Source organism: Rhinopithecus roxellana, chromosome 15, assembly GCF_007565055.1.
Source record: "Rhinopithecus roxellana isolate Shanxi Qingling chromosome 15, ASM756505v1, whole genome shotgun sequence".
In the NCBI taxonomy this organism is placed as follows: Eukaryota; Metazoa; Chordata; class Mammalia; order Primates; family Cercopithecidae; genus Rhinopithecus; species Rhinopithecus roxellana.
The window spans coordinates 77,574,744-77,587,564 of NC_044563.1; the positions used below are offsets into that span (position 1 = coordinate 77,574,744).

Sequence of the window (12,821 nt, forward strand, 5' to 3'; positions counted from 1 at the left end):
TGTCACCTAGGGTGGAGTGCAATGGTGAGATCTCAGCTCACTGCAACTTCCACCTCCTGGGTTCAAGCGATTCTCCTGCCTCAGCCTCCTGAGTAACTGGGATTATAGGTGCCTGCCACCACAACCAGCTAACTTTTGTATTTTTAGTTGAGATGGGGTTTCACCATGTTGGCCAGGCTGGTCTCAAACTCCTGACCTCAGGCGATCTGCCCGCCTCGGCCTCCCAAAATGCTGGGATTATAGGTGTGAGCCACTGTGACCGGCCAAGACTTTTAAAGAAGATGGAGAGAAAGGGGGTCAATGATTTGTCATTTACAGTAAGAATAAAGGAAGTATAGGCATAACTGCTGCAGAAAGATTTAAATTTAAACATGACGACGTCAATCTAAATAACAGAGAGGGAAACTCCAAAAGAAAATTATATTTATTTAGAAGCAGCATTGCAATAGGTATATACATGCCATAGAGGCTGGGCAAGTAGGAATTTTTTTGTTTTTGAGATGGAGTGTCGCTCTTGTTGCCCAGCCTGGAGTGCAACGTCATGACCTGGGCTTACCACAAACTCCGCCTCCTGGGTTCAAGCAATTCTCCTCTCTCAGCCACCCGAGTAACTGAGATTACAGGCATGTACCACCACTCCTGGCTAATTTTATATTTTTTAGTAGAAGCAGGGCTTTTCCATGTTGGTCAGGTTGGTCTTGAACTCCTGACCTCAGGTGATCCACCTGCCTTGGCCTCCCAAAGTTCTGGGATTACAGGCGTGAGCCACTGTGCCTGGCTCAAGTAGGTTTTTTTTTTTTTTTTTTTTTTTTTTTAGATGGAGTCTTGCTCTGTTGCCCAGGCTGGACTAGAGTGCAGTGGCTTGATATGGGCTCATTGCAACCTTCACCTCCTGGATTTAAGCGATTCTCCTGCCTCAGCCTCCTGAGCACCTGGGACTACAGGTGCGTGCCACCATGCCCAGCTAATTTTTGTATTTTTAGTAGAGACGGGGTTTCATCATATTGGCCAGGCTGGTCTCGAGTTCCTGACCTTAGGTGATCCACCCGCCTTGGCCTCCCAATGTGCTGGGATTACAGGCGTGAGCCACCGTGCCTGGCAAAGTGCTAGGATTACAGATATGAGCCACCAGGCCTGGTCGATAGTTTTTGTTATCAGGTATTCATGCATGAGAACCCTCTCTTCATGGTCTTCCCTGGCTCCATTTGTCAGGGTTTTAACACAAATGACTTTATTTTGATTTTGATAATTTTCACAAGGAATATGCTCTGTATATTCCAACAATCTGAGTTTCTTATCCTGGAATCAGCCCCTGAGTGGCACTGGGACTATCCTGAGTCAGCTACATCTCTAGAACCTATCAAGCCTATGAGCTTGGCCTCATCATTTTCCTCTTCAACTAGCAGCGTCTCTATTTGTCTGTTTTTCCGTTTTCCTATTGATGTAATGGGCAGAACTGTCTTTGCCCCTCTTAACTTCTCTAGGAGGTTGGAGACATATGAGAGAAAGGAAGATTTGCCCTCTGTGCAAGCAAAACTAAAACTCTCCGGAATTATATTAGTGGCAACCTTTCTGCCAGACAGGGTGTGTGGAGGAGCTATACATTGTGTCACTTGTTTTCTTCTTCAACAGACTCTTCGAAATAGTTATGACAGACATTACTATACCCATCTTGCAGACATAAAAACTGAACCCTGGGCTTTGGTGAAAAGGTGGATAGTAGAAAATAGGTTTAACTCCTGGTCAGGTGCTCATTGGTTTAATAGGAGCATAGGAGAGCCATTTTTTTTTTTTTTGCCGGGAGAGATGGGGAGTGGAGGCGTCTCCATTACCTTACATTCACATTTGTTTTGTTGATTAAAGGAACAATGGGTTGGTTATTGATGGCCACTGTATTATTCACCTGATGTTAATCATACTCCTAAGAAATGATCAATAAATTGCCTTAGATAATTCACGTTAATATACTCTATATAGTCCTTCTTTGCCCTGGCAGAAATCCTCACGTCTAAACTTGAACTCCTCTTTTTTTTTTTTTTAAGTAGAGACGGGGTTTCACCATGATGGTCAGGCTGGTCTCGAACTGCTGACCTCAGGTGATCCACCCGTCTCGGCCTCCCAAATTGCTGGGATTACAGGCGTGAGCCACCGCGCACAACCAATGAGGTTCTCTTTTAACCTTTTGCGGATTCCCATTATCTAGCTTAAACTACACTCCCATCGTGCAACGGAAAACGAACAGAGCTCCGGCGTGCCCCAAGGGACTTCGAGCCAATCCATTGTCAGAGCTCTCAGCCGGCGACCTATTGGCTCCGGCTGGAGGCGGGACTCTCGGTTGCTAGGCGGTACCTCTTCCGGAAGTGTTTGTTGCGCACTGCAGGGCAACATCCCGGCGTCCTTGGAAGCGGGGGGAGCGGGTGGGTGTCGGGTGGCGTTGGGGGAGCTGCACCTCGCCCAGAGCCTCGCCCGGAGCCTTCCGGGGTGGGGGATAGTTGAGGACCTCATCGAGGGAGGGGTTGGGCGGGGGGGAAGGGAGCGTGGCGAGGGTGCAGAGGCACGCTCTCGAGCCAACCAGCTTGATGCGCTCGAGTGTGGGTGGGGACTGAGGGAAGAAGAGAAAAACGGACTGCCAGGCGACAGTTCTTCCGTTTGAAATCTCGCCGGCTCCTGAGCGGGCCACCGGGCCCGGGCTGGGGGTCTGGCGGGTGAGTGAGCAGCGGGTCGGGATGCGGGAGAGGGGCACTGGGCACGGGGCGCTGGTTTGCTTGGTCTGTTCATCGTCGGCAAGTGAGGCTAGGCCTTCCGAAGCTTGCTGGGATACTTCTGTGGCAGGCTCCCCCCCCGGGTCCAAATCCGGGGCTAGTCCAACGTTATGCCATCTTTTAACCAGCTGGGAAAGTTGGAAAGCTTTTTTGTTTTTTCCTTTTCTTGCACTGATTTAAAAAATCTCCCTCTACCTCCGGCACCTCTCTCCTCACTTGGCTTCCGCGACTCCCTGTCAGTCCTCCTAACTCAGTCCTTTGCAGTAGAAAGCCCTCCCTTCTACTTAGCGCACTCCATGTCTTGCGTTATCAGCTTTTCAGCGTTGACTCCCCAGACTACTCCAGCCAGACCTCTTTCCTGAGCTCAGACCTGCTTACTGTCATCGTCAGCCTTCCCCGGTCCCTGCGATCTGTTTCTCCTCTTGTATTTCTTATCTCGGTGAAGGGCTTCACCCTTCACTCAGCCAAGTCTGTCCCTAGAATTTATTCATCTAATACATACAGCAAACATTTGTCGGACATGTCCTGTCTTCCAGGCAGTGTAGTAGGTGGGGCTGCCTATTGGACGAGGCATAGAAATGAACGGATAATCACAGTGTTCTGGCTTTAGTGCTCTGATTTCCCTCCTCTCTCCCGAAGTTCAAGTCCTGTATTCTGCCTCTTAATTTCCCTAGAATCTGGCCCTTCCTTTCCATCCTCACAGCCACTGACTTGGTTCATCATTTCTTGCTTGTGCTTTCAGGATAACTTCCTAAGTGGTCTCTCTGCCTCAGTTCTTGTCCTCCTGTAATTAGTTCTAATGCAGCTGTCAGAATTATTTATTTTAGAGACAGGGTCTTGCTATGTTGCCCAGGCTGGAGTGCAGTTGCTATTCACTGGTGTGACCCTAGCACACTGCAGCCTCAAACTCTTGCCCTCAAGCCATCCCCCTCAGTCTCCTGAGTAGATGGGACTACAGGCATGCACCACCATTCTTGGCTAGAATCGTGTGTCTGACCTACAGATCTGATCATGCCAGTCGACTTTGTGAAATCCTGTGATGGCCCCTCATCATTTACGGGATAGAGCCTCAGTTCTTCCAGGCCCTTTATAATATGCTCTTGCCTATGATTCTAGAGCTCTCTCTTGCCACTCCTCCCACGGTTCCTTGCCCTCTGGTCATGTCTGAATGGTTGAATTCGGGCTTTGGAGTCAGACATGGATACATATGCTGCTCTACCATTTATTAGCTGTGAAACCTTGGGCAAGCTTTTTTTTTTTTTTTGAGACGGAGTCTCGCTCTGTCGCCGCCCAGGCTGGAGTGCAATGGCCGGATCTCGGCTCACTGCAAGCTCCGCCTCCCGGGTTTATGCCATTCTCCTGCTTCAGCCTCCCGAGTAGCTGGGACTACAGGCGCCCGCCACCTCGTCCGGCTAGTTTTTTTTTTTTTTGTATTTTTTTTTTAGTAGAGACGGGGTTTCACCGTGTTAGCCAGGATGGTCTCGATCTCTTGACCTCGTGATCCGCCCGTCTCGGCCTCCCAAAGTGCTGGGATTTTTTTTTTTTTTTTTTTTTTTTAAATGGAGTCTCGCTCTGTCGCCCAGGCTGCAGTGCAGTGGTGCGATCTTGGCTCACTGCGGTCTCTGTCTCCTGGGTTCAAGTGATTCTCTTGCCTCAGCTTCCTGAGTAGCTGGGACTACAGGTGCGCACTACCACTCCCGGCTAATTGTTTGTATTTTAGTAGAGACGGGGTTTCACCACGTTGGCCAGGCTGGTCTGGATCTCATTATCCGCCCACCTTGGCCTACCAAAGTGCTGAGATTGCAGGCATGAGCCACTGCGCCCGGCCTTTTTTTTTTTTAAACTTTGCTAAGCCTCAGTTTCCTTATTTGAAAAGTGAAGATAATCTCTATTTTGCTGAGAGGATGAGGTGAGATGATATATATAGAGCACTTAGTACAGTTCCTGGAACATAGGAAGTGTTCAGTGACCATAAACCTTTGTTGTCATAATTCTTTGCACCCACCATATGCTTTTCTTCTTTTTTGTCTTTGTACATGTTGTTCCTCTGCTGTGAATTCCCTTACTCCGCTTATCCTGGTGAGCGTCTGCTGATCCTTCAAGAACTGTCTCAATGTCCTCTACTCTGTGAGGCTTTCCCTGATCTTCCTAAGATTATTTGCCCTTACCTTTGTGTTCTGTTATATATTATGTTACTTCCTTTAATGCATGTAACACATTTTGTAGTCATGTTTTTACATGTTTGGCTTCCCAGGTAGGCTGAGCTCACTTTCAGGGCCATGTGTAAGCAGGTTTGTAGCCCTAACACATCGCACAATGTCTTGGCCCGTGGTGGATGTTCCATAAGTGATTACGTGGCGCGGTGACTCACGCCTGTAATCCCAGCACTTTGGGAGGCCAAGGTGGGCGGATCACCTGAGGTCAGGAGTTCGAGACTTGGCCAACATGGTGAAACCCCATCTCTATTAAAAATACAAAAATTAGCCAGGCGTGGTGGTAGGCCCCTGTAATCCCAGCTACTTGTGAGGCTGAGGCAGGAGCATCACTTGAACCTGGGAGGCAGAGGCTGCAGTGAGCAGAGATCGCGCCATTGCACCCCAGCCTGGGCGACTCCGTCTCAAAAAAAAAGAAAAAAAAAGTGATTACTTAATGTCTGAATGGCCTTAACTTATATTGCCTGGTTCTGGGTATGTTCTTTGGTGCAAGGTAGAATAAGCCCTTTAAATATGTGAATAGCAATAATAATAATGTATGTGTCTAACATTTATTGAGATCTTAGTATATTTTAAGCACTTTACATATATTGAATCATATAAGTCTCACAACACATTGTGATGGATATTGTTGTTACTCTCATTTAATAGATGAGAAAACTGAGACTGCCCAGCTAGTAAGAGGCAGAGCTGGGATTCAACGTCAAGAATGTTGCAAAGCCTTTGCTCATTACCACTGCGTAATCAACTCTAACATGTTCCACCTTCTCCCCATTGCCTTCTCCAGTCACTCTTTTCTGTGGTCCACCGTCTTTGTAATTGTTGGAGCAGGATGGAAGAAATAAATATACAGGGAACCCTCATGATGCCTATGAGTATATATGCTCTGTTAGGGTGCAGATGTGCAAAACTCTAGCTATGCTGACAAAGTACAGAGCAAGGTAGCCACGATATTGAAGGACTGGGAAACAGTGATATGTATTGAATGGAAGGGAACTGGGAATACTTAGATTACTTTAGCTAGAGAATCCTAGGGTGTCCCCCGATGAACAGAAGGCAGACTTGAGGTATCAGGGAACATTTTTTAGAACCTGATTATTGGCTTACTATTAGACCTTCTAGTAGTTAAGAATTATCTATGGAATTGAAAATAGAATCTATAGTACTAGCTAAATTTGTGTAACATTTTCTGTATACAGGGACTGTGCTAGGCACTTTATAAGTGTTTCATTTTACTCTCAGGCTTTTTTATTTTTATTAAGATTGTTTGAATTATACACATGCAGTTGTTGCGGCTGAGAGAGGTGAAGCACCTTGCTAAGGCCATACAGCTGCTAAGTGAGGGAGCTGGAATTTGAATCCAGGTCTTCTGTCTCCAAAGCTGGTGCTTTGACCACTATGCTGTCTGTCACTTAAAGCACAGAGAGGAAAATTTTAGTATGGGAAGAACGATGGACCAGAACTACTGAGGGCCTTCCTAGCTCCTGAGATTCCTTGTGTGTGTGTGTGTGTGTGTGTGTTTTCAGATAGGGTTTCACTCTGTTGCCCAGGCTGGAGTATGGTGGTGCAATCATAGCTCACTGCAGCCTGAAACTCCTGGTCTCAAGTGATCCTCCTGCCTCTGCCTCCTACTTTACACTCTTTATGTAACTCTGTCTTCTTTTCCATCTGATCACATAGCTCCTGCCTCAGCCTTCTGAGTAGCTGGGACCACAGGTGCACGCCACCTTGCCTGGCTTTTTTTTTTTGGAGACAGGGTCTCACTGTATTGCTCAGGCTGGTCTTGAACTTCTAGGCTCAAGTGATCCTAGGCCTTGGTCCCCCGCAGTATTGGGATTACAGGTGTGAGCCATCACACCTGGCCTATTCCTTGGTTTTATATTAGCAGTTACAGCAGTAACTCAGCTCCGACAGCTTATGTAGGCTTATTTTAGGCTTCATTGGAAAATTCCAGAGGAGGAGACCTGGCCCTCAGAAGTTTATGGTTTAACTGGAGAGGTAAAACACATTTTCATGAAAAAAGTAATACTGGCTGGGCGTGGTGGTTCACGCCTGTAATCCCAGCACTTTGGGAGGCCAAGGCAGGCAGATCACCTGAGGTTGGGAGTTTGAGACCAGCCTTACCAACATGGAGAAACCCTGCATCTACTAAAAAAATACAGAATTAGCCGGGCGTGGTGGCACATACTTGTAATCCCAGCTACTCAGGAGGCTGAGGCAGGAGAATTGCTTGAACCTGGGAGGTGGAGGTTGCAGTGAGCTGAGATCATGCCATTGTACTCCAGCCTGGACAACAAGAGTGAAACTCCTCCATCTGAAAAAGAAAGAAAGAGAGAGAGAGAGAGGAGAGAGAAGAGAGAAGAGAGGAAAGAAGGAAAGAAGGAGGAAAGAAGGAAGGAAGGAGAAGAAAGAGAAAGAAAGAAAGAAAGAAAGAAAGAAAGAAAGAAAGAAAGAAAGAAAGAAAGAAAACAGTAATATTGAGAGTAATCTGTCTGGGAACACATGAAACTTATGAGCTCAGTGCTAAGGTGGTTCTGGGTTGACAGGTGAGGATAAGGTTGGCCGGGAAGGCTTCCTGGAGGAAATGCATGAGCCACTCCTTTTTTGCCTGATTCTGAGATTGCTAGGAGATGCATGAGTGCAGTTGGATGACCCCTCCCAGCTCTGTGGCTCACAGAAGGTCTCAGGCTAGGCAGCAAGTAGATCTCACTGGGTTTCATCTGAGCTGTTGGTAACTGCTATATAGTGAACAATGTTGAGGGTTCTGAGGCCATGTCTAGGGTGCCATGATTGACTAGTGATGTCCCTCACAGTTTTAGGCCTAGAGGAAAATGTTAGGACATGTCCTATTTATTTGCCACGGCAGATCTAAGGGCTGCTTTTATTTATTTATTTGTTTATTTTGGACATGGAGTCTCGCTGTGTCTCTCAGGCTGGAGTGCAGTGGCGCGATCTCAGCTTGCTGCCAGCTCCACCTCCCGGGTTCACACCATTCTCCTGCCTCGGCCTCCCGAGTAGCTGGGACTACAGGTACCTGCCACCATGCCTGGCTCATTTTTTGTATTTTTAGTGGAGGCAGGGTTTCACCGTGGTCTTGATCTCCTAACCTCGTGATCTGCCTGCCTCGGCCTCCCAAAATGCTGGGATTATAGGCATGAGCCACTGCACCCGACCAAAGGGTTGCATTCTTATTTATTTATTTATTTATTTATTTTAGAGACAGGGTCTGTTCTGTCACCCAGGCTGGAGTGCAGTGGTGTTACAGCTCATTGTAGCCTTGAACTCCAGGACTCAAGGGATCCTCCCACCTGGGTCCCCCAAGTAGCTGGGACTACAGGTGTGTGTCACCATGCATGGCTGATATTTTTAATTTTTTTGTAGAGACAGGGTCTCACTGTGTTGATCCAGCTAGTCTCAAACTCCTGGCTTCAAGTGATCCTCCTGCCTTAGCCTCCTAAAGCCTGTTATTACACGTGTGAGCCATGGTGCCTGGCCCAAGGGCTACATTCTTAGACATCTCATCCTCTCTGTTACCACTGCAGCTCAGGTTACTATTGCCTCTTGCCTAGCCTAGCTCGTGGTTTTCTACCTTATCTCTGCGTCAGCCCTGATTTTCTTCTTTCCAATCTGGCCTCCGCTTTAGGTTGTACTCTTAGTAGCTTCTGGAGTAATTTTTCAAAATGTGTTATCCGGAAAAACCGTTTCCTGGCCTCCATTTCTCTCTCTTTTTTGAGACAGGGTCTTGCTCTGTCACTGAGGCTGGAGTGCAGTGGCATAATCAAGGCTCACTGCAGCCTTGACCACTTGGACTCAAGCGATCCACCCACCTCAGTCTCCCACGTAGCTGGGACTATAGGTATACACCACCACACCTGGCTAATTTAAAAAAATTTTTTGTACAGGGTAAGACAGGACCATCTTAAGTTGCTCAGGGTGGTCTTGAACTCCGGGCCTCAAGTGATCCTCCCTCCTTGGCCTCCCAAAGTGCTGAGATTACCGGCGTGAGCCACTGTGCCCAGCCCTAGTTCTCTTATGATAAAGGCCAAGTCTGCATGGCCTGGCTCCCACTGGCCTCCCCGGCATCATCTCCATCTGTGCTGCTTCTCGCCTAGTGTTGCCTTCCGCTGAAGGACTTTCTCATGCGTCTGTTAGAACACACTTTCCTTATTTTCTTTGTCTAGTGAATACCTACTCATCCTTCAGTTCTCAGTGTAGGCATCATCTAAATCAGGCTTATTTCCTTCAGAGCATTTCCCTTGGTTCTAATTATACATTTCTCTGTGACTGATTGGTTTGTCTCCCTCCCTTCCCAGACTAGCTCAAGAGTAGCAGCAGCTGAATCTGGTTTTAATCACGATTGCATCTGTAGCGCCTAGAAATAAATGCACATGGTAGGTGCCCAATAAATATTCCTCGAATGACTAGATGATCTTTAGTAGCCATCCTGCTACTGCATACAGACAAATAGATAGGACTTCTCTTCCCATGTTCCTTTTTTCTTTAACTCATTGCCCTTTTGGACCTGTCCTTGCCCACATCTTTTCTAGAGCCAGAAAAGGTAAGGAAAGAAGGTAGAATACAACCCATCCATATTTTAATTTTTTTCTGGCAGAACATTTATCTGAATTTGGATGATCCATGAATTCAGATTTTCCAGAGTTTTCCTGATCTTTAAATAGTTAAATATATCACCGGGCATGGTGGCTCATGCTGTAATTCCAGCACTTTGGGAGGCCAGGGCCGGTGGATCACCTGAGGTCAGGAGTTTGAGATGAGCCTGGCCAACATGGTGAAAACCCATCTCTACTAAAAATCCAATTAGCCGGGCATGGTGGTGGGCGCCTGTAATCCCAGCTACTCTGGAGGCTGAGGCAGGAGAATAGCTTGAACCCGGGAGATGGGTTGCAGTGAACCAAGAACACGCCACTGCACTCCAGCCTGGGTGACAGAGGGAGACTTCGTTTCAAAAAAAAGAAAAACAAAAGGTAAATATAGATAATTACGTATGTAGCAAATTAGTCTTTTTGCCATGCTGACAGAGACTACCTGTCCTGTCAGGTAGTCTGACAGGCATCTGAAGCTTGATGGGGAAAGCAGAACTGGTGAGACTTGAGGGAAGGGTCCAGGGCCTGTATTTAGTCAGAGTCACTGCTGGAAGAGGAGGAATGCTTGCCATGCTTGTGGTGTTTGTGCATCTTTTTATGAGCTTTCTTCATTTTCTTCTGCCTCTTGTTGTCCACCATCACTGCTGGTCCGACCGTGCCAGGAGCCAAGGGATTCGCAGGAGGGATTCCAGGGGCAGGCAGTGGGTACGGAGGAGGGTAGGGACCCGAGGGTTGGCATCCTGGATACCCTGGCTGTGGCACAGGATGAGGGGCCGCATGTCAGGGGAAAGCTGGATTGCCCTGGGGAGCTCCTGGGGGAGGAGGACAGGGGCCTGGGGGAAAGGGTGGATTGATAGGTGGTGGGTGGGCAGGATTGGAACCTCCAGGGCACCCAATGTTGAGGGGGATATGGATTTGGCCCTGGCTGTCCGGTGTTGGGATTCCACATGTTTAGGTGTGTCCTCCAGCCTTTCCATGGCCGCCTGGGCTTGATGCGGTCTCCCAGATCCTAACCTTTTTAATAGCTGGGCCTTTCTGCTTGAAGAGGGCCATTTCATCCTTGCTGCTCCAGGAGGAACAGTGGCAGCTTCTGAGGAAGTGGGGACTGGAGAGGTCCGGACTTGTGGCTCCAGACTCCTGTTGGTCACATCTGGTGTGGGCAACTGCTCTGCGGGGTCAGGGAGGTGCTCTGAGCAGGACTGTGTGTGGCAGCAGTTTCCCAGGCAACCTGCTTCATCAGGCTGCAGCATGGGAGCTGCCATGGGGAGAATTGGTGGGAACTGGGGTCCTGAGGTAGGTGGGAAGAGAGGAGCAATTCTAGAAGTGCACCGACTTGTCAGTTGAAGAATTTGGCACCGCCCCATCCCTGGAGCTAGAAACCTTGGGTTCTGTCTTAGCTTGGGCTGCCATAACACAATACCGTAGACTAGGGAGCTCAAACAACAGAAATCTCTTTTCTCATAGTTCTGGAAGCTAGAAGGCCCATATCAAGGTCTCTTCCGGGTTCCTGCCTTGCAGACAGCTGCCTTCTTGCTGTGTCCTCATATGGCAGAGAGAGAGCTCTAAGCCACTAGGCAGTGGGCCCCATCTGCCACCCTGGTTCCTGGTCCTTTCTCTCTTTCTCTCTTTTTAATCCTATCAGGCCATTTAACCTTAATGACCTCATTTAACCTTAATTACTTCCTAAAGATCCAGTCACATTGTGGATTAGGGCTTCAATATGTGAATTTTTCTTACTTTGAGAGGCTGAGGCGGGAGGATTGCTTGCACCCAGGAGTTCAAGACCAGCCTGGGCAACATAGTGAGACACCATCTCTGTTAAAAAAAAAAAAAAAAAAAGGTACAATATATATGTATGTGAATTTTGGAGGGATGTAGCTCCTTTCCACTCTTTCCCTCATATCCTGGTCCTATTAAGCTTAACATCACCGGGTCCGTTCTGACTGTCCCTTCTTCATTCCCCTGCTGCTGCCCTAGTTAAAGCCCTCATCATCTTGCCCCTGGGCAGCAGCCTCCTCAGGTGGTTTTCCTGACACCAGTCTCTAATTTCTCCAATCCATCTGTGCCAGTCCTGCCAGAGTTCTTGTCCTCAAAAAAAGGCCACCCTGTGATACTTTGTTTCACCAGAGCCCTCAGTGCCTCCTCTCTGTAGTAGGACAGGGTGGAGGCTCTTTAGCATGGTCTGCGAGGCTCTGTGTGAGCAGCGGGTCACACACGCTGGTATCCGCACTCTGGAACACCTGTCTGTACGAGATGCTCCCTCTGTCTAGAATGCCTTTCTCCACCATCAGAATTCTTGTCAGCCTTCCTTCCTTCCTTTATTTGGGGGAATTTTTTGCCCTTATCTTAGTACTCCCAGAACAGGAAGCTTTTTTCCCTTCTGCCTTCTGCTGCTCTTGAGGTCGTTCCCACCACTGGATTGTAAGCTTCCTGAGGGCATTTTGGTTATGAATCGAGACATCCAGACAGGAATATGTGTTGAGATGGGGGTGTGCCACGGAAGTGTGCTGGTGTATGGGTGTCTGTGTGCTGCTGGTTACTTTGGTGTCCCTAGGATTTTCTACTTGGTGGTTCTGTGTTGTCATTGTTTCTTCTATCTGGGGGAGGTACAAAGTCAAACTCTTGACAGAGCCAGGCTTGAAGATGTTTTGTGGTTCACCAAGTGTTCATCAAGCCTTTGGGAGACCTTTTCCAGGCGCAGAGCCTGTGAGCCTTGAGTTGCTGGTTTCACCCTCCACTATACCTGGCACTTGGGAAGGCCCTGGCCAAATTGCTATGCAGGGTCTGGTTTGATCCAGATGCTCCATGACCCAGCGCCATCGTTTCCCCTCTTAAGCTTGGTCACTGATTTTCTCTTTTGGTGGGGGTCTCTGGGATCTAGGTGTTTGAGCCCAGATGAGTCATGGCTGGACGACCCCTCCGCATAGGAGATCAGCTGGTTCTGGAAGAAGATTATGATGAGACCTACATTCCTAGTGAGCAAGGTAACAAGTCTGCGAAGAGGCCAGTGGTGTATTGTGTTTGTTTTTTGAGGACAGGGATTATGTCTGGTTTATTTTTGTTCTTTCAGTGCAAAGTATGGTACATGTACAGAGTTGCTTCGTGTATTTGGGTTAGGTCCGATGTGAGCCTACCTTGGCCTCTTGACTGTTTTTTTTTTCAGTTTCTTTCTGTTGCCCAGGCTGGAGTACAGTGGCATGATCTCAGCTCGCTGCAACCCCCGTCTCCCAGGTTCAAGTGAT

General features: G+C 48.0%; 1 protein-coding gene across 7 annotated transcripts in view; it reads left to right on the plus strand.

Annotated features, from left to right (window-relative positions):
* Nucleotides 1–2,509: 2,509 nt before the first annotated feature.
* CEP164 (centrosomal protein 164) overlaps nucleotides 2,510–12,821 on the plus strand; it is an 86,345-nt gene continuing 76,033 nt past the window's right edge. For 5 of the 7 annotated variants that reach the window (XM_030918261.1, XM_010367415.2, XM_030918260.1 and 2 more), the window contains exons 1-2: nucleotides 2,510–2,705; nucleotides 12,461–12,563. In XM_030918261.1, coding sequence (XP_030774121.1) covers nucleotides 12,482–12,563 — 82 coding nt within the window. In that variant the 5' untranslated portion in view covers nucleotides 2,510–2,705; nucleotides 12,461–12,481. Of the gene's footprint in view, nucleotides 2,706–12,459; nucleotides 12,564–12,821 lie in introns of those variants that run through there. The other 2 variants (XM_030918263.1, XM_030918259.1) reach the window with 2 other exon arrangements.